A 22,771-nucleotide genomic window follows, 5' to 3' on the forward strand; every position below is an offset into this window, starting at 1 on the left:
ACTTAAGCTGTGGGCATCTTGACAAATCATTGTGTTGAGTTTTTATTGAAATTTAAATTTAAAAATCATGGTCTGTTGGTTGGTACTTTTCACTACATACTACGCAACTGATTTTGATGCGTTTTTTTAAATAGATAGAGTGGTTGAAGAGGAAGGTTTATATGTTTAATTTATTAGGTTTTAAACACAGCGGCCGAAGCCGCGGGAAAAGCTAGTTGGAAAATAATAAAAGCTTTATATACATCTGGAGATATTATAATGATAAAATGATGTAGCAAGCTTTTAAATCATTTTATTACATGAATTTTAAAATTATTCTAAAAAATGTTATTTGTCATCTAATACGCAAATAAACCTACTTGAATCTGTGTGATGAAGGAAAAGCAAAAAAGCGTATCTACGACTTACAAAGTAATTTTAATTTTTAACATAGAGATGACATCACAGTATGGTTAATGCGATGTAAATAAAATTCGTTCCACCCCGGTGATCAGTATTTAGCACATGTTATTACGCGCTCTTTAATTATGAGAATTCATATGAAATAATCCATTTGAAATTAGGTAAACCCGCTTACGTTATGACTTGTATAGCGTAATTTTTGAACTAATGTTTTAATAGCACCACTTTATGTAGGTACTAGGTAAGTATACTTCAGGAATAATTTGCTGTCAATATAATATGATAATAATTGTATCTATTTTAATAGCATCCAAATAAAGCAAAAACGTATAACATAAAGTAAATACACGATCTCATTACTCTATGGTACCAGACGCCATGCTGCGATCTATCGATATTTTATGCCGCGCATTTTTTATCTATGTCAACTGTCAACGTCGAATATAAAATTTCTTGGTCACTTTTCATTTCTGCAGCCGCTTCGTTACTGCGTTCGTTATTATTATTGGATAAAAACTTTGATTAAAGACATGAGGCTGATGCACCTGTTTGGAAACATTTTTTTGCATGTATCGATAGTCGATTACTTTTTTCCATTCTATTTTTGTTTAACAGATAAATTAATGTTAACCCATTGAGCCCCGAACGGCCCGATCGGTCCACGACACAATAGATTTTCTATTGTGTCTGTGATACCGGGGCCTGAGTTAGTATTTAAAGTAGGTACATAAGAAGTAGTACTTAGCATCAAAATTATTATGGGTTTCAGTAAACTTTGTGTCTTGCACCTGGGAAGGGTGTTCACTACACCGTGGTGTCGTGTTGTGGACTTGTGAATAGGGGTGTCATATGTTATGTATGGTATGTAGTGAATACAGGGAGCAAATATTATTTTACATGCCACCCATATTCACAGACTTGTCAATTACCACAGTTACAATATGTTTAACAAGTTAAGCGTTAAAATAGGATGCGTATCTCACAGCAAACGCACGTATAGGCTAGAATTATGTATTCCAATCAATCTAGGTACATTTTATGCATACTAAATCCATACTTTCAGCATATCAATACCTTATATTATATTATAAGGTCTGTTATTACTAACACCAATCGGTATTCCAGTGGCAACCCTAAAAAGAATAAAAAGTGCTGCAATTTCGAACGTATCGGGTAAGCACCCTAAATGCAGTTTGAAATTTGAATCGTGTCATAAATTAGTAACGAATTCGACTCCATGCTCGAGCGCCTGCCCTGTCATTAACTTTTTTTTCAAAAAAACCGGTACCGTCCACTCGCGTATTGACTGAATCGATTTTAAGGCTGCAATTACCGGTGACGAAATTCAAAATTAGAATAATAAACGATCATGACAAGACATTGATGTAATAAACAAAATGCTTTTTAAATGCAATTAATACAATAAACAGATTGTTATTAGCACGCGATATAAATTATAATATTTTAATTAGTCAATAACTACCTACTTTTTGTTGCAGAAATAAATCAAATACCTATTAATCATTATAAAAACACAGAGATGAATACATAATAATTTGAGACAAATGAAATATTTGAACGTATTTATTCTGATATGCATATATCAGACTTAACTAATACTTAAAAGACCGTCGACGGTTTTATATCTTTTGGATATATTCTGTTTACCTATCTGTTAGATAAAATGACAATGTATGCACATTTTCCTCAAAATGTGTCATATAGCCATAATAATATTATAAGCCAATATTATTGGCCATATCACCTGAATCTCTACTATAACTACATATTATAAAGCTCGGAGGAATACGATGAGATCTTTTTGAAATTGAAATATAAGCCTTATAAAATATAAACAACAAATCAATATTATTCACTTCAAATGATTGGACCACACCAAAGTCGCCTGCAGGTAAGCGTGCACAAAAGTGGCTCTTTGTATCCTATGCAGCATTCCTAAGCCCTGCCTATTATCTTCCATGCACTTAGCCAAATAACAGGGCATCGATAGTCTGTTTTAGCGCTTTAGGCCAAGCAACGAAATGGAATAATGGAAAGAACTTATCTAATCTAGAATACATCAACGCTAATAGAAAATCTATTCGAATTTAGAATAGAATTTTAAATTATCTATGGTCTGATATTATTGAAAAAGAAAAACGTTGGTTAACTTTTTTAAATCGCACAATAGATCTAGGACGCCGCTTTGTCATCGGCGTTCCAAATTAGGCAATATGACTATTATACTGGCAACACTTGTGTACACATCACGTCCAAAATGGAACTTGTCTTTCCCGTAAGCATCCGGCGCGCCCGCTATGGCAGTAAAATTAAATATTTAATGTAAGTTATACAGCTCGATTTGAAGTGACGAGTTTTTAAGTGCTCTTTTTACCTACTCGTCTCCGTAAAACGGAATAACAAGATTTTTTATCTTAACCGCTGAAAATTTAAGGCTTCTTTTCATTTATTTTGTTTGCGTGTTATGTCTGCTAAAAGTTGGTTTGCTGTAGAATAAATTGTGTTTTTTTTAATTACTAATGAGATTATCTATGAATAAGTCGTCTTTTTTGTTATATTAGTTAGTTCATAAATAATTGTTTATGCGATTTAACACAAATATAAAGTGTAATTTATTTTCAAAATAATACAACTGCAAAGAAATTAGTACCTAGTAATACATAATAGTTTACAATAAATATATTTTTTTACTAATGAAATAATATTACTTACTATAATGCGCACAGCTGACAGCTGTTCAGGCGGAAGTGAAAATGGGCTGCGAAAATGCTACTTTCTTTTTTTTTTTTTTTTTTTTTTTTTTTTTTATATGAAAGAAGGCAAACGAGCATGTGGATCGCCTGATGGTAAGCAATTCCACAGCCCATAGGCATCTACAGACGTGTCCGAAGATGTGTTGCCGACTTTTTAAGGTGGAGGTATATTCTCTTTTTAAATGCCTCGATGTCATAGGCGTTCGGGAATATCGCCGAAGGCAGGCTGTTCCACAATTTGGTTGTGCGCGGAATGAAGTGGCGGGTAAATCGCACCGTACTAGAGCGCCAGAGGTCCAGATGGTGAGCGTGGAACTTGGTCTTATGCCGTGCGGTACGGTTGTGGAATTCCGCGGCAGGTATCAGCTCAAACAACTCCTCAGAGCACTCCCCATTATACAGACGGTAAAAAACGCATAAAGATGCAACGTCTCGTCGTAAATCTAGAGAATCAAGCCGATCGGTAAGTGCTTGTTTGCCAATAATTCTGACGGCTCTTCGTTGCACGCTATCAAGTGGCAGGAGCTGATATTGTGGTGCCCCGGCCCAGAGATGGGAGCAGTATTCCATATGAGGCCGTATTTGCGCTTTGTAAAGTAGTAATAGATGTTCAGGCCTGAAATACTGCTTCGCTCTATTTAGGACACCCAATTTTTTGGAAGCTAGTGTAGCTTTGCCTTCCAAATGATAGCGGAACTGAACGTCATCAGAAATATTGACACCAAGAATTCCGATACTAGACTTGATTCTAAGGGGGGTGCTCTCAAATAGGGGCGCTGTGAGAAATGGTGCTTTTTTAGCTGAAAAAAGACATACTTGTGTCTTGCCAGGGTTAAAACGGACAAGATTTTGTCGACCCCACTCTGAGACTTCTCCAAGGAGAGTCTCAATTTTGGACACAAGTATGTTACGGTACTCTTGGACGTGTTCCAGAGAAATATTAGTGCGGCCGGTATATATAGCATCACCAGTACTGTCATCTGCATAACAATGAATGTTACTAATTTGTAACATGTCATTGATATGCAGAAGGAACAGTGTGGGTGAGAGTACGCAGCCTTGGGGGACGCCAGCGTTCACAGGTAATAAGTCAGAGCTTGATCCATCGACCAAGACTCGAATACTGCGCGCTGTAAGAAAACTGGCAATCCACTTGCATAATTTCTCTGGAAGTCCATAGGCTGTAACTTTCGAGAGGAGCGCCTGATGCCACACCCGATCGAAGGCTTTTGCAACGTCCAGACCAACCGCTAAAGCTTCCCCCTTGCTCTCAACAGCACTTGCCCATCGGTGAGTTAGGAAGATTAGAAGATCACCAGCCGACCGTCCATGACGAAAACCATACTGTTGGTCACTGATCAGCTGGTTCTCTTCAAGATAACCCAATAGCTGGCTGTTAATGATGTTTTCCATCACTTTGGAGAGCAGGGAGGTAATAGCGATTGGTCTGTAGTTGGATGGATCCGATTGATCGCCTTTTTTAGGGATCGGGTGCACTGAGGCAGTCTTCCATGAGGCAGGTACAATGCCGGTGTTATAAGAGTACCGAAACAGCTCTGTAAGAACCGGTGCCAGTTCAGGAGCACATCTTTTCAGCACAATGGCGGGGACACCGTCGGGCCCACTCGACTTATGTGTATCAAGAGAGAAGAGAGCTTTTCGCACAGCATTCTGTCTAAAATGCACATTCGGCATGGAGCTCTTGCACCGCAAGATAGTAGGCGGTACATTTCCTCTGTCATCTAACGTTGAGTTGGATGCAAATAGAGCACCCAGAAGATCGGCTTTCTCTTTGGATGAGTGGGCTAAAGTATCATCCTCCCGGCGCAAAGGTGGAAACGAGGGCTTGCAGAAGTTTCCTTGGACAGCTTTGGCGAGTGACCAAAAAGCACGGCTCCCAGAAGGGTAGCGTAAAAGTTTCTCGCCTATGCTGCCAATAAATTCCGACTTTGCTGTGGATATTTTCCTCTTGTAGGCCCTGGCAGCAGAGTTGTACCGTTTTTTGAGAGCACTAGCGTTTGGATCCTTATTAGACATTGCTTCTGCCCAGGCATGGAAGCACTCTTGCTTCAGGCGAGCAGCCATTTTGCAAGGACGACCATACCAGGGCTGGGACTTACCGCCGACGGGTACTACAGAGTTTGGAATGAAAAGTTCCATTCCCTGCAGCACCACATCCGCAACTGAGTCAGCATAGTCACTTGGATCAGGTGCAAGGCAGACTTGCTTCCAAGGGTAGGATGCAAAAAATTCCCGCATCCCATCCCAATCTGCTGACCCATAGTGCCAAACGCGGCGGCTCCCAAGTGAACGGGGCCGTGATGAACGCAAGATTGGCACTATACTCCGAATTAAACAGTGATCTGAAGTCCCAAGAGGGGCTTCGACTTTTACCTGATAATTAGCCGGATGGGAGGTCAGCAGAAGGTCTAGTATAGAGGGTGTGTGGTCAGCAATGTCGGGTAGTCTCGTTATTGAGGAGACCAGTTGCGTAAGACCGTAAGCCATCGCAAAGTTGTGTACAGATCTCCCCGCATGATCGGTGGTACGTGAACCCAACCATTGGGTATGATGGGCATTAAAATCGCCTAAGATAATTATTTCTGCGGAGGGGATCTGTTCAAGTACTGCATCAGCCGTTGTTTGGATGTGCTCGATAAGACGGTCGGTTTCTGCATCACCACTATGTGACCGATACAAACATGCATAGATACGGGGATGGTCACCACAGTCCGCACGGATCCAGATAATTGATAGGTCAGTGCCCTCAAGACCGACAAGGCGACGATAGCAAATATCCTCCCTCACAAACACACACACACCAGCTCGTGGGATGAAAGTGTGCTCCAGTTTGTATCCTGGGTAACAGAGGTATGTTGTGTCGGAGGGTGGACAAATTTGTGTCTCCGTAAGAAACAACAATGCTGGCTTTTCTGTCTCTAGGTGGTGATGGACGGGATTCAGGTTAGAATGCAGGCCTCTCACATTGCAGAAATCTACGGACAATGAAGGTGGCACAGACTTATGTGCTCGTTTGCGCTTGGTGGTATTCTTGAGCGGGATTTTGCCCTCCCCAGAGTACGCAGGGCAGCCCGAGCATGAATGCTCAGGAAGGGATTCTCCAACACTGTGAAGGTTGGTACCCTCCTGGGGTAAAAAGTAATTTAATTCCGCTGCCATGTTGTTCATTAAAAAGAGGTAGGGATAGGATTTATGAAGGGAATAAAGGAAAGGATAGGTATAGGAAGGGAATAGGATGGGCCTCCGGACCTCCCACTCACCGTACGAAACACAGCAGCATTTGCATGCTGCTATTTCACGCCGGTTTTCTGTGGGAGTGTGGTACCTTCCCCGGTGCGAGCTGGCCCAATTCGTGCCGAAGCATGCTCGACTCCCACTCCTAAATAGTCCTCCTTTCTGTTTTCTGTTTCACGAAAAACTGTTCTCAAGCAGCTGAAATTTAGTTTGTATGAAGATGTAGAGTTGCTGAAATAATATTTGAATACTTGTCTCTACATTTTGATCATTATATCTTTTTGAATACCTTTTAGACCATTATAAGCACCTACGTCCTACACAGTTACAAGCGTTAGAGTAAATAAACAGTATTATTTCAATGTTTATTGCTGTAAGCATGTAATTTCTTCATTTCAAACCATTTCGAAGTAAGCATAGAGCGATGACCGACGATTAGCTGTGGATTTTTTATAGTCTCGACTGGCAGGATGCTTCTACGTGACTAAAGTTACCTGATGAGGGGGCATACATTGCTCCACATGATAGTTTACATTTAGAAACATGTCTTATATAGGGAGCAATGCATTCTGACTTCTGGGAAGGCCAATCTAAATTAAGAGTGACATTTGTGGTTTTATAAAAGAAGAAAAGACTGCTATTATCGTAACTGTTAACCTATCTACTGTTACCAATAGGTTTTTTGTTATTTTACAAAAATATCAATCTCTTGGCTTTACTTAAAATTGACGCAAGTATACAATATCAACAAACTATGTGAAATCTATGTCAATTAATGAATTAATTTATTTATGTATGTTACAGTCGAAACTTGTTGCCGGTCAAAAACACTTCTGCAAAAATCTGCCAAAAACGTTTTTGACCGACGCCCTCAATCATTTAATGATTCTGACTAGGTATTTCATATTGGTTAAATCTTATATATAAAAATGAATCGCAAAATGTGTTGGTAAGCGCATAACTCGAGAACGGCTGAACCGATTTCGATAATTATTTTTTTTATTATATTCCTTGAAGTACGAGGATGGTTCTTAATTCTTATGTAGAGAAAACGTAAACATGTACCACGGGCGAAGCCGGGGCGGACCGCTAGTATACCTTTATTATTGTAAAAATATTATTTAAATTACTTTATCTCGTATAAATTCCAAAACAACAATAAAGAATATAGAGCTTCTAAAAGACGTAGATAGACACAAAAATATTAATGGTAGATTTGTTCTCAAAGTATTTTTTCAACAAACATATAAATAAATCCGCAACTAAGTAAATAATGATGTACCTATTGAATATATTATTTGAAACTCGTTTGTGGACCTTGAAAATTATGACATAAATACGATGTGTCATGATCTCTATGAGATCTCTAGTTTTTTTAACAAGAATTATATATCGTACTAGCTGTGCTCTGCGGTTTTACCAGCATTGCTCCGCTTCTGTTGGTCTTAGCGAGATGATAATATAATATAGCCTTCCTCGATAAATGGGCTATCTAACACCGAAAGAATGTTTTCAAATCGGACCAGTAGTCCCCGAGATTAGCAGAGAGAGTGTTCAAACAAACAAACTCTTCAGCTTTATAATATTAAGTATATATTATGTTTCGTTAACAACTTTTTATTGTTCCCATCTCCATGCTTTCGAGGTTTTCGACCCTATATCTCACATGGTCCGTGGTGGTCTATGGCAGTTTATTACTTTAAAAGCGACTTTATCTAAAACGACGACGGGTTTTAAATTCGTAGCCTAAACATTCATGACTTTCATGCCTGTTTAAATTATTTTATTTTGACGTTGGAGGATATTTTATGCCTTACGTCAAAATGCTTTGGTAGATTTTGAAGGTGAATTTAACATTTATTGTACCTATATAAATTTATAAAACCCTGTGTGTGTCCCTTCAGACACATAAAACTGAAAGAATAGAATAAATTCGATTGCTCTGGCGGGTCACGAGTGGCTAGGTAAGGCATCCGCCCCGGAATGGCGCGAAGGATGCGGGTTCGAGTCCCGCCTCGTGATCGAATTTTTTCTATTCTTTATAAATTTATATTTATAAAGCATTTGAATGCCATAAAACCAAAAATATAAATTCAACATTTATTGTACCTACCTAATAAATTAATATTAACACCATAATTTGTAAATAATCGTTACAGAGATTAAAGAATTTTTTACTGATATCCTTAAAATTAGGACCTTAGGTATTTGAAGGGTATTTGTATTTCGAATACAGAAGGAAATGACCGGATATAACTGTGGACAGAATTGTAATAAAGATTGGCATGCACAGAAAAGAGAAAATGCTTACCAATCAATTTAAATATTGATTCGTTTATATAAGATTGTTGGTCTATTCTAAGTTTTGGCGACAATATTCTGGTTTCCATCGTAGGCGTTATTCGGAGGCCTTGCTCGGCCGGTTGGCATTTGCGACATGACGTCATTTCTGTGACTCAAGAACAGCGATCCGCTTACTAAACAGTTTCCATATAAAAACTTGGCTCAAGTTGACTGTATATAATTGGTGTTTTTATAGTATGAAACGTTATATGTAAGACTGGTAGAGAATAATGGTTTCAACAGTTAGCACTTGTCAGAAAAGGAATGATCTCAGACTGTTTGGAGTCAATCAGTACTATTTGTTTTTCGTCTAAATGATTTTGAATTAAATGAGATTTTTTTGTATGAGACACAATCTATATGAAACCGGGGAATTAATAAAAGTACAAAATAAGAGAGCTCTAAAATTAATAATTTCTTGTTTTCGTGTCTTAAACAGCCTCAAGCAAACTGTATCATCGTTTGATTAAAATCACACACCAATTAATTGACTTTGATTGAAATAATAATTTATTTCCGTTAATTATTTTTAATCTACACGGCCCTTAGAACGCATGGAATTTTTTATCTGTAGCGATCCCAAAGACCTTAAAATTTGAGTCACGAAAAAAAGCAATCGACAGCGGAAGTAATTAAGAACTCAACGGCATTAATTTCACGTACCTACATTCAATTTATAATTAGCTGATTGTATCGAATAAATTATTTTATGATATTTTAGATGACTCAGCATTTTCTGGTTGTTTATTAAAGTCATCTTATTCGTGGTTTAGAGTTCACCCAATGTAGATAGAAGGTTATAGATAAAAATTGTAGTAATTTAGATAAATTAGAGAAATTTCAACATAATTTTCGTTGGATTTGATTTACGTGAAATATTTGTAGCTTAATATAATAATTAGCTTTTAAATTAAAAGAAATGGTTTTGAAACATATTGTTGTAGCAAGAAACCATATTTCCCACAAAAGAAAGAAAATTATAATAACAAAATCCAAAGACTCTACATTTATTCAAACCGGCAAATAATGAATAGAAAAATAATAGAACTCTAAAAACGTAATTATAACATATTTTATTAAATCACCAGGTACCTACAAATATGGCAGATGAGCGAACATTTAAGTACATTAACTCAGAAAATTACTAACACTGTTTATAGTTCTCATGTAGTTATGATGAAAAAATATATTTCTAAAGTGTCCATACTGCAGCAGTAATCGTATAAACGAACACTTGGGCGGCACCAAACCCGACTCTATCAATAATACAGCTCCATAATAACACCTTTGAATATTCAGTCTCACGTTGTAATTTGCAAATAAAACTCACCGACAATTTTTTATTTGCATTTAAAATAGAAGTGAAATAATGGCAGCATTTAATATCTTATAGCAGCGAGTGAGCTCAAAGATATTATGATATCAACTATAATCCACAAACAGGCTTATATTTAACCGCGGTGTTATGATCCATTTTGTTTTATTTAACATTTAAATGGAGTAGATAATATTCTGTGGTTACCCCCGTTCCCGCCAAAAGCGCGCATAGATTAAAATAAACTACAGACCATAGTCGCAACAGAGCACTCACACAAAGCACAAGATAACTACTATAAAGCTTTTTAAGTTCATATTAATTGTGTCCTAGCCTGTTTATAGTTGGAAAACATCGTAATTCTTAGCGGCTTGCGATGCATTCTACTTTTATTATTTGCGTTGATGTCTTATCGTATTAATACAATAGCGGATTCATGCGTGCTTTTTCTTTTTTCGTTTTTATACTAGGTAAGGAGGGAATTTAAGCGCCGGCGCCGTGGACTTTCATAATTATTAGGCTATAGAGGACTTTGCAACAAGTATACTCGTTACAAAATCTATATTAATATTATAAAGTTAAAGAGTTTGTTTGTTTGTTTAAACGCGCTAATCGCAGGAACTACTGGTCCGGTTTGAAAAATTCTTTCAGTGTTAGATAGCCCATTTATCGAGGAAGGCTATAAAATATCATTAGGTAATCTAAGATCAACAGGACTGGAGCACTGCGGGTAAAACCGCAGGGCACAGCTAGTCTTTGATATAATTGTTATTTCTTTTTCCAATGACAGCCCAAATAATTTTACAAAATGATCGTTACAGTACATTATGCATTCAAAATATTCTAAGTGCAGTATCATGATTAATATCAGCTAATTCACACTTCTGTTTCTAAAGTGTTAGTGATAGAAAATGTTCTCATAAAAATTAACATTAATGTAACATTTATTCTCATCTTTAGCGAGGCAAATGCTCATTGTAGTTGGTGAAAGCAGGAAATTATGTAAGCGTGTAGATGGTCTACGTAATGTGACGTTAGGTAAAGTGCTTTGTCCAAGGAAATGGCAGGGATTGAGATGAACTTCACTATACATAGACTTTTAACATATTTGTCTTCTGACTTCTTGTGCATAACGATCCAACTAATAATAAAATCTTCAGTCATCAAAGTTACAATAATTTTTTAACGCTTTATGTAAGTATTTTAATCATTGCTCTATTTACTTACTTACTCTTCAAGCGTAGAGTGAACAGGTACCTTCTAGGGAAGCGCGTTCCATCTTAGACCACATCTCAGCTTAACATCAGGCGAGATTGTGGTCAAGCGCTTCCCTATTACCAATAAAAAAAAAAAAATATTATAATATTGTGTTGTTTATAATAATTGTTATTGACATGCCAAGGAATACTGAATAGGGAATTATGAAGCTTCGAACTATATAATTTCCTATTGATTTTAAGATCCCACTTATTTGAAGATTTGCAAAATTTGAGATATTTCTACGTTCATACTTCTACGTTCATACAAAAACTACACATACACCTTTTCTTTGTTCAATTAATGGATAGCATTGAAATAAGACGAGACTTAATCTGAAAGCGGGTATCAAAACGAATGAGTGATGATCATTCCGCCGATTCGATTCATACATTACTCGCTTATTCGCACAATATGATATTGATCTGCGAGACTCGTATCGTAAAATCGATAATTTTTCATCAGAATTATGCCCCGCGCGTTCGTACGTGAGATATTTATGGACTCAGGCGATGATGTTTCTGTAAGTTATAACTTTTTCGCGGTAATAACTAAAGGTTGGTATTTAGTTTATTCATATTTTATTTTATTTTATTCAATCTTATAATATCTCAATTTTATTTTTAAATCGAAATTTTATTTTAATAATTTCTATTCGAATAAATAAATTATATATAATAAATTAATTTATTGGGATATTTCAGAATAATCTGATATGTTACAATTATATTATGTTGAACTTTTTAAAAAAAATATACAAATATAACATCACAGAACATTACTTAGACCTTGAAACGGAACGTAGCATGACGTAAAATATTGAATGTCAAACTTGCAGACTCGCTGATGTGAAACGTCACTTCTCATCCGTCAGTTTTATTTAGCTAGTCGGAATAAAACACGTCAGTCTTTTGATAATTTATTAATTAAAATCTGCATGGATTATCACCATATATTGTTAAAAAGCTGCTTAGGACGGTAGCGTTTAGTGCCAAAATAAATTTACGTAAAATAGTTTGTAAGCGTAACGTCGGTACGTAAATCTGTTGTGTCTTCAACGTCGGTATATACCGCACAATATTTAGTGGTTTCTATAAAAAATCTCTTCGTTTCAGGATATAACTACGATGATAAGATCTGGAATAGTATTACCCGCCACTGTTATCAATTTAATACTGCTTACTTCCGTTTATTGCACGGTCCAACCACCAGTTATAAGCCCCGGTATAATAAGTCAGTCGAAATCGCTCGGCGAGTGCCAATCTTGTAAGTTATTCATAGAATCGTTTCAAAAAGGCCTCGAAAGGACAGCAAGAGGGAAGTACGAAGGCGGTGATGCCGCGTGGGAGGAGGAGAAGCTAAAAAAATCGTATAAACGAAGCGAAATTCGGCTCGTAGATATTCAAGACGGTATATGTAAGGAAGATTCGAAACATTCGGTTCAATGCCATCACGTAGCTGAGAAGGCCGAAGAGTTCATTGAAGAATGGTGGGCGCAGAACCCAGATGAATCTGATGACCTATACACATATATTTGTATTGATAAATTAAAATTGTGTTGTCCAAAGAACCATTTCGGTAAAGACTGTTCACCATGTCCCGGTGACCATGAGAAGTTATGCAGTGGGAATGGCAAGTGTAGAGGAGATGGTACTCGCAAGGGTAATGGAACATGCCTTTGTGATATTGGTTATGCAGGGGACAACTGCGACACCTGCTCTTCAGGTTATTTCCTAGCATACAAGGACGAGAATAAAATGCTATGTTCCAAGTGCCACAGATCATGTATGGGTGGTTGTAGAGCAGGGACCCCAAAAGACTGTGTGGCGTGCAAAAATGGGTACATTTTTGACTCTGAAGAAGGCTGTTTAGATGTAAATGAGTGTGATGATCTGAACAAATGTAACGCGGACCAGTTCTGTCAGAATACACTGGGTTCTTATGAGTGTATAGCTTGTGATAAATCCTGTAAGGGTTGCTATGGCGACGGACCAGATATGTGCAGAAAATGTGCTACAGGGTACTCAAAGAAAGGAGAATTATGTATTGCTAACAGGGAAGATGAAGACCAATCAGAAATACTCACCACTACAAGGTAATTATTGCTCTGTTGTTTATTAAAAAGTTTTTATTTATTTTTCTTCTAATGAGATTATGTTTCTTACAGAAAAGAGGAGCTATAAGCTTGTGATAATTTAGGTAAAGATTTTTTTTAGTTATTGGTGATGGGTATTGGTCTATATGTTTTTTTATTCATCCAGGTTTCTCTGGAGTTTTTATACATGTGTATAATTTTGTACCATCATATATTTAATATATTTTATATTCTGTATTAATTTCATGATTTTCTTTTTGTATATTAAAGTTAGTTCATTCATCAAAATATTTGGTTGTTGATTCTCCATTGCACATGGGAAGCTTTGAAAGAACATTTTTTTTGCAAATTGGGGTTCAATTTCATACTCATCAAGTTAAACTTAATCTACTGCTTTTAGAATATAAACTATATAGGTATTTAAAATATTATTTTTATAGTCACATGTATTATTTTTAAAATCCTTATGTTGTTAGGTTGTAATTTTTATAAAATCTTCATATCAATGGACTTTTTTCACTGAATGTGGAAACTGTTCAAAAAATTACATAGAAGATGAATACTTTAGTTTTACATGCTATACAATATATTGAGTAGAGCAGTATTAATAGAATAATGTAGTTTTATGAACTTTAGACTATGTCAATACTATTGTGACACATACACATAGTATGTAAATTATGTTGGTGTAGCCTTTTATGGTGCGTAACTTCAAGGTACAACAAGTATATTTGTAACAATTATATATTTATATTAACAGTTTCAATATTTAATACATAAAATAATATTTTAGTCATAAAATAATATAAAAGCAATCATACTAACCACTATTCAGACAAATTAAACCCGACTTTCATAGTACACACGAAAACAGACTTTTGCAGCCACACATAAAGTAATTAATCATTAATAAACTCAATTTATTAAAGGTACATTACTTACATCGGGCTTTTGATTGCGACCGGCATTTTACTTCCGAAGTCGGCGTCCCTTGGGAGCTTTGTTGGCATCATGGTCATATCGTATATTGTTGGAGCCGAGTACTATTGCATGATAAATGGCCACACGGGCCTCGTCAATATGAAAGACTTTGATTTGATGCAACTTTTCCGCACATAAACATTTTATACGTAGGCTAGGATCTTGGAAGTTTTTACGGCGTTTGTTCCACTAGTTTCATGGGACTAAAAATGTATAAAAAATTAAAAAAAAATCGCGATTTTTTGGTCGAATGTTGTACGTCATGAATGCGGGATGAGTTTTAATTGATTTGTTACTTTACATTTTTAATGGTTCTTTGAGGACGAAAAATATCGTTAGTGTTTTTTTTTTAATTTTGAATAAATAAAGACGTGGAACTAGTGAAACAAACATGAATCGAATATGAATATACAAGTAATAGGTTATTGTACTCTTTTAATAATTAATATACACTGTAATAGATGTAAATTTATTTGAAAATTAAATTAATTGAGCTTTGACACATTTTTATTTGCACTTCCATGTTTAGGGTATTTTTCTGATTATAAATCATGTCTTTCCAAATATTTGATAGCTTTTTTTAAATAAATTTTGTCCTACATCCGATTAATATTTTTTTATGAGTTTCCCAAACTTTCAATTCACGGCATAAAGATGCAAATAATGAATACTAACCAGTTATCGAGAAATAGTGGGATCGTGAAAAAATACGATATTTTTTTTAATGCATTTCTTTTTTGTGTTTCGGACGATTGCAAAGATTGGGAAATCGAGTTTTCATACTTTATTTTATGTATTCTTGTAACAGTTATCGTAAAAATGTCTATTTTGTACGTCCTTTACTCAAAAATTCCTGTATTTTTGTAATTTGTAAACTCCCTTGGCCTATCTGTCATTTAGTTATTATTAATAATAATCAAACATTATTATTATAGAAGTAAGTATACGTAATAATCTATACATAATTATTTTAATGCTGTATCATATTTGTTTTATTATTAATTTTATCTTAAAGGTTGTTAATCACAGTCCATGTTTTTTGTGATATTTTTCTTATTTTGTGCTACAAATATAATTTATAAGGTATGTACAACAAAATGGTTTTGATTTAGTTATCATACTAAAACGAAAAATCACTATAAATTTTTTAGTCATATCGATAAGTGAGTTTTTAAGTGAGATTTTATTCATTTACGCTCTGCAAAATTTTTGTTAAGTTTTTGTATGAATCTGCCTGAATACTTTAATTTATTAGATTAATTTAATATGATCTTAAAATCATACAAAAATGTTTTGATTGTTTTGAACTATTTTAATGGTATAATTTATTTGCTGGATTCCGTTTGTGTAAAAACTGGAAATATATTATTTAGGAGATATATTTGTTGTTTTAATATCTGGTTACAAGCCCTTAAATATTTAAGTGACTGCTAGTTGATTTTTATAGATATAAATATAATGATGTATTTATTTTCGCCCTGATTGTAACTTGCAAAATAAAATAATTGATTAATTTTACAATTACAAAGTTACTGTATAAAAAAGGAGGGTTAAAAAAAATATTTAAAAAAATTCCCTCAAAATATATTTTTCTTTCGAAAAATGTCTCTAGTACAATGTATCAAAGCCTCAAGATTGGTCAGGAGCTGTCAATCATGATATGTGACCTTGACACCGTTTTGCTTGTAATGTACGCTCTTTTCGTTACAAGTTATAAGCTTGTAGCTTTTAAAGGATACAGGTTAAATTCGTGCACTTTTAAAATTTTATTTAGAAAATAGAACTTTACACGGAAAGTCTTAAAATTGTAGTCTTTAGTAAACAATTTTGAAATAACATTACGTAAGATTACAAGAAATTGGTAACTTTGCCGAGTTTTTTTTAAATTACTGGATCAAATTCCAAGGAAATTGAATGAGATTTTTTTGATCGATCAATTAACTAAACATTTTATAGGTAGGTATACATGATTTGAAACAATTCAAAATATACAGTGAAGTATTTCGCTTCAGCCAATATTTTGCGGTCGTTCAGTAGGTGGCAATTACGTAACACATATGCAAACGTAATAGCCTCTACGTGTCTTCAGAAGTAATGTGTGTTTTGACAGTGCTAATTGTTATAAGTAAACACGCCTTTGTCGCATTGTTATTCTTATTTAAAAGGTGATGAATATTGTGACTATAATATTGAGACACTTTTTTTGGTATTTGTGATGCTTCTACGTATCAAAAATTAAAAATACTTTTTGTTTATTTTTTTTTTCAAAAAATGGCAATTTTGCTGAATAGTCGAGCTAATCATTGAGGCAACATGTATTTATCGTTAAAATACAATACCGTTATGTCTACAGTATACAAACTGTATTATTGTATAGGATAAAAACCGAAATTTAAAAGAGGAGTAAGTAACTGAAAAAATTCATTATTGATGGAGGCCCACATTAGCATTAAGTTTTCTTTTACTACCTAACAAATGGATTTACGTTAACCGAACGAAGCGAACACTAACTATATAAACACTAAATATACTAATCTTATATAATATAATATATAATAATATTATAAAGAGGAAAGGTCTGTAGGTAATTATGTATGTATGTAGGTATGTATGGATTTCACGCATAAACTACTGGACCGATTTTGATGAAATTTGGCACAGACAATCTTTAGACCCTGAGAAAGAACATAGGCTACTTTTTATTGCGAAATATGTACCACGGGCGAAGCCGGGGCGGACCGCTAGTAACAATATAGTATAAATAAGAATGTAACTCCTGTTATCTAGAGCATCTCCATAAGCTTTTTATAGACTAATTAAGATACAAACCAGTATTCAATATATATTAATTAAATAATGGAATAGATACTAAGTCGATTTAAATATCAAGTTTAATTACGTATCTCAGAGCGATCAAGAAGTGTCACTACAATCTATGAATATAAAGTAGACAAGACCATATTTGTCCTTAACTATTTATAGAAATGATTAAAATAACTGCCCACACGACTGTAATTTTTACTTTTTGGGTTATAATTATAATAAGACTAGCTTCCGCCCGCGTGGTGTTTTGATAAAAGGTAGCCTGTGTTCTTTCTCAGGGTCTAAAGATTGTCTGTGCCAAATTTCATCAAAATCGGTTGAGAGGTTTAAGCGGGAAAACGTAACAGTCAGACAGACAGAGTTACTTTCGCATTTATAATATTAGCAGGGATAGGTTAAGAAATTAACGGTTCTTTAATTAATACCAATATAAATAATAATGTTGGGTTATCTTTCTAAATAAGAAATCCAGTTAACTAACTATGTTTACTTATAAAATTTTATCACAAGCATGGTTATAGGACTAAACGCGTAATTCAATCGAATTTTAATAGCCAGTATAGGGTATAAATTCCCAAGCTAATTTGAATATCAAACTTGATCCATAAACTTCTTTACATTTGACACTTACATGCAAGCCAATTTAATTTTTAACAAAATAAAACGAAATCACATGTATCAGTAATTGATTATACCATAAACAAGATGAAATCCCGTGAACCATAAATATTGAAGCAGTCTAAGTACCTTAGAAGTTGTACATTTCAAAAAGCACAGAAAACTTAAGAAAAAAACATTTAAAACTCAATGTTTTAGGATGATGTACATACAGGCGAACTTTGAAACAGGTTTTTGTTATAGATTGACCAAAAAAGTCAAGTTGATTTGCCAGTTTGCGGAATCGAGACGTTGGTTTATACTTACATACCTATCTTTTAATATCTACGAAATGATAGCTTGTATTTGCAATAATATTTTTTATCTGTTTTGATGTAAACGGAGCAAGAAACGGAGTGTAAACGTAAACGGTCTTTGAACAAATGTTACATACGACCTTGCATACGACAAGTGTATGTAGATGGCAGAAATTGCATAAAGTTACGTAGAAGAACAGATAGAGACGGATCAACAAATATAACATTGCTAAAAATGTTTACGTTAGTTCAAAATCATATTTTCAGTTATGAAATATCCTGGAAGACGGATAAACGCTTTGGATAAACGTACCAAGCCAGAGGAGAGGAAATGTAATAATGATTAATACATAATAGGAATATTTTAATTTTAGTAGGTACGATTTATGACAGGTTTTTGAAGTGAAACTTCTTTATCAGGGTTGGAAAAAGTGTAACATTTTTTCGTTACGCGTGACATTTTTCCGTTACGCGCCATCTTTGATTCGACGTAATTCTGTAAAGTTGCATATAGTAAATTATTTTTTGAAAAATAAGGTCATAAAGAAGTTTCACTTCTTACGTGTGTACACTAGTACACGCACACATTTTTTTGGTTCCTTTACCAGCTCCTGCCCGTAATAAAATTACGCTCTAGGTAGAGTGTAGAGTCGTGTAGATAACTCGATATTAAGTAGAAATTAAAGTGCTATTAATTCTTCAGCTCATTGCGTCCACGTACACTTGCAGTGCGTGATACACGCGGTCTCTTCAATTGAAGTTATTGACGCGTAGTAGATAAGTAGTCTGGTAGTATGCACGAAGTGTTGTCACTTAGTTTTTTTTACCGATTCGCGTGTGTTAATTGCCTTATACTTTTTATTCATCAAAGCATTTGCATGCGTTAAGAATATTCGAAATGAAATAAAAGTTTAACATTTGGGTTGTGTTTTTTAACTTGAACTACAGGAAATAAAAAGATATATTTCTTCAGTTTTACTTCAGTCTAACACACTAACGAACTACACAGATAAGATCCAGAAAAAAAATAAACATCAGTTATAGGACATGGTTATAGGTATCAATTAAAATTATCCAATTTTTTTATTTGATATCACAAACCTATTCAACAGTTTATTTTCAAATCTACTAATCTACCTATTCTTGGAAGAGATTAAAAGCAGTCCTGCCCCCATAGTCAAGTGGCTTTCTGTTAGCGTAGCGTTCAATAGAATAGACTACGAATGTATGAGATTGACGTAAGCTGTAGATAAACGTATCTGACTATATTAGGATCAAATTACACATCCCACGAACTAAACTGACGCCGAGAATATTACTGTAGGTATACCTACCTACAGTAATATTCTCGGCGTCAGGCTATAAAAAAATAATGAAACATGACATAGCTACCTAGTTAATTATAGAACAACATTTTGGAAAACTAAAAACATAGAATGTTGTTTTTAGAGATTATAATTGCCCTATACATTTTTACAAATATTTTTTCTTATCTGTGGTATTTAAAAAAAAGAAATAAACTTGAACTCAATTCGCACAAGCGTTCAAACGCGTTTGAAGCACTGGATGCGTCGATATTATCTAATCTAGCTTAGACCTAGAAACGGGTAAAACCTGATATTCTTCCGTGTTGCCTGTTAAACGCAGACATCCTGTGGGCTAGCAATGATAACTTAAGTATTTCACACGAAGCTGTGATTGCCTTTGGGTTTGTATTAGTTGAATGCTGTACGGTAATAAAAAGCATATTGTGAGGTAAAGATTTAAGTGACATGACGAAGAACTAAATAAATAGATAGTTAATCCTTTTTGTATTCTTCTGAACCAAGACAGACCACTACCACAAGCCACTACACAATAAATATTATGTTCTCTTTTTAATGTCTTCTTAATTCTTATTCACGTAATACACACTAAGCGATTTGGCCTATACTTATATTGCACGCCTCATAAGCGAAGCGTTGAGGTGGGTACTACTGTCACTTCGCGCAAAACATCTGATTTTTCAAACTTAAAATGTCTTTATGTATCGTACATTGCACTTGTAAGATAATACATACACACACATATTAAGAAAAAACACTATTTTTAACGTTCATGATATTTTTGATGTCATTTTTGTTATTTAAACTAGTTAAAAAACAGTTTAAAAAAGTTCTGTCTTGGACGTCCGTGTGTCTGTATGTGCGGATCCTTTTTCTTGTTAACACGATAGCGACCGAAATACTTTACTAATCGAGTCTTTTTTTTTCTCTTACGCTTGAGTATGCTCAGGAATAGAACCCTTTCATTTTTCAGGGTCTGATTCGATGTGGTTTAATTGTTATTAAATAAACAAAAATAATAATTAATAAATATTTATTAAAAAAAAATTATGAGGCGTGCACTTTTGGATTTTCCAAATTTTTTAGTATGCATATAGTGAATAACTGAAATAAGTGTAACATATAACCTAATAAAAACAGCTTGCTATAGCGATATAGTATAGTTTGTACAAGAACGAGAGAACAACAAATAATGCGAGAAATCTGTTAGGTACCACTATTAGATTCAATTTACAATGTGTTTAAATTAGTAATCTACAGCTATAATCTGTACTATAGAGTTTTCTTTATAATAAACAAAGTTACAACTATTCACGGCCGGTGACACTGTGACCTTAATATCCATTATCCAGTGATGATCTTCGGGAATTGCAACTCGATACAAAATCGATATCCGCGACTCGATATCGCAAGCGCAACGAGATCAGCATCGATTACACATATCGATTTTCTTAAAGAAATGCTTGAGATGAAAGTCAGTTAAAGAAGCGTAACAATGATGTAGAGATTTTCTATTGTTGATTTTATGTCATGAGAGTTTTGGTCGTAAAATTAAAACTCCGCTTTCGCTTTTGTTTTAGTTGATTATGTTACGAATGGTTATGAAATGTTTTGGTGCATTATTGTAATGAGGGCTTATCGGCTTTTTTAATTGTGTAATAGATTTTTTCAGTAGAAGTTGGATTATAAAAATATACTTGTTTACATCTGATTATACCTACTACTTACACACGTGAGCTTAACTCGCATGAATTTGACGTTTTTTTGCTAATCGTGATAGCCGCTCATACTTTATTTTTTTTTCGAGTTTAATTCTTTCTTTATTGCAAAATTAATCAAAACCATCAGATTTACATGAAAATGGATTTCCTATATACGTAGATGTTTATATCCAGATAAATCATTGTATTGTAAAATATTCCGAAACTTCTTAAGTATCTACTTTTCGGTTTTCCAGCATTTTTTTATTTCATTTATTACAATAAATACTCATCTCTAAGACATTTATACCTATTAAAACGATAACAATCATGTTAAGGGACACATCAATCAATATTCATCACACATTCTACTTCTACTTAGTCATAGATCACAAGCACAAAGTTCACAGAACACGGAAATTAATTAAATGAATACTATCTATTCAATAGTATTCCTATTATTCATAAATTGTCGATTTAAAACTCATATTAACGGAGAATAACACTTAAATCCATACTAATATTATAAATGCGAAAGTAACTCTGTATGTCTGTCTGTTACTCAATCACGCCTAAACTACTGAATCAATTTTCATGAAATTTGGTATGGATATATTTTGATACCCGAGAAAGGACATAGGCTACTTTTGAAAATGACGCAATCCCGGAAATCCCACGGGAACGGGAACTATGCGGGTTTTTCTTTGACTGCGCGGGCGGAAACCTAGTTAGAAATAAACTTACCTATAAATTTTAAACAAACTGTTCTAAGATTGAGCACCAATTTTTCCATAAAAATAAAATATAAAAAACACGATAAGAATTGATAAACTTCGTTTTTTGGTAAATCGGTTAAACAATGAATTAGAAAGATAAAGATAGTTACCTACTACTTAAAGATAAAGCGCAGATTACAGTATTGGTGAAAGAAAATTTTGTAACGTAAGCACTAAGCAGCGTAGAAATGAAATAGTTTGACATCATGAAACATACCAACTCGCACTTGGCCAGTGTGGTGGATTTATTATGTACCTAACTCAGATACTTATACAAAAGACTGTCAAAAGACATCTGATCAGTACAAGATACAATGTGGTAAATTTTAAATTTATTTATTTCCTAAAATTTTTAAACAATAGCTAGCAGTTTTATTATTTTCATAATGCTACATGCAAGGTTATAAGATGGTTATAAGCTTATTTTTTAAATTTTCAATAAAAAATACGAATATATGTACTTATATCTAATAATGTGGGCCAGCAATAAAGTGAAACAATAAAAAAGAACCTTATTCGATGCGTTACCTTGTGTCAAGTTATGCCTTTCTAAATGCTTTTCAACTAAAAAAGGTAAGACGTTTGTTATCACAATTCTAAATCTGACTTACAACACACGACACGTGGCATTGTCGTGTGCTATTAAAACCGTAGCAAAACGATGTATCTAAAAAATTAATAGAAGATGAGAAGAAGAAGAAAGAAGGATTTCTTTTAAAACTGTATTTATGTTGTGACCACGTCTTTCATCAATTAAATATTAAAAAGACTTTTGTTTTCAGTATTTTTGAAGTGAAACTTCTTTAGATGC

The 22,771-nt window shown here is 34.2% G+C and overlaps 2 protein-coding genes across 9 annotated transcripts in view; both read left to right on the top strand.

Annotated features, from left to right (window-relative positions):
- Positions 1-22,771, top strand: part of pot (zona pellucida domain protein papillote) — a 71,645-nt gene that overhangs the window by 6,523 nt on the left and 42,351 nt on the right. The window lies entirely within an intron of this gene.
- LOC149909356 (cysteine-rich with EGF-like domain protein 2) lies at positions 11,191-14,762 on the top strand. 5 transcript variants are annotated; one of them, XM_090119347.1, is made up of 4 exons: positions 12,168-12,379; positions 12,462-13,441; positions 13,514-13,545; positions 14,371-14,508. In XM_090119347.1, the coding sequence occupies exons 2-3, from the start codon at positions 12,474-12,476 to the stop codon at positions 13,527-13,529; spliced, it is 984 nt and encodes a 327-aa protein (XP_089975473.1). In that variant the 5' UTR covers positions 12,168-12,379; positions 12,462-12,473; the 3' UTR covers positions 13,530-13,545; positions 14,371-14,508. The 5 variants fall into 5 exon arrangements, with proteins under 5 accessions (XP_089975472.1, XP_089975471.1, XP_089975470.1 ...); XM_090119346.1 differs by lacking the exons at positions 12,168-12,379; positions 13,514-13,545 and adding an exon at positions 11,191-11,283 and having other exon boundaries at positions 14,371-14,762; XM_090119345.1 differs by lacking the exons at positions 12,168-12,379; positions 13,514-13,545 and adding an exon at positions 11,541-11,903 and having other exon boundaries at positions 14,371-14,762.

The sequence above is a fragment of the Colias eurytheme genome, chromosome 3, assembly GCF_061535395.1.
Source record: "Colias eurytheme isolate Ceu_HAF_F1 chromosome 3, ilColEury1 Martin Lab GWU primary, whole genome shotgun sequence".
NCBI lineage: Eukaryota > Metazoa > Arthropoda > Insecta > Lepidoptera > Pieridae > Colias > Colias eurytheme.

Bases quoted from the DNA above. Each gene is read 5' to 3' on its own strand.
- LOC149909356 (XM_090119346.1), top strand. From the start codon at position 12,474: ATGATAAGATCTGGAATAGTATTACCCGCCACTGTTATCAATTTAATA. The intron at 13,442-14,370 runs GTAATTATTGCT...AATTTATTAAAG, and splicing joins GAAATACTCACCACTACAAG to GTACATTACTTACATCGGGC.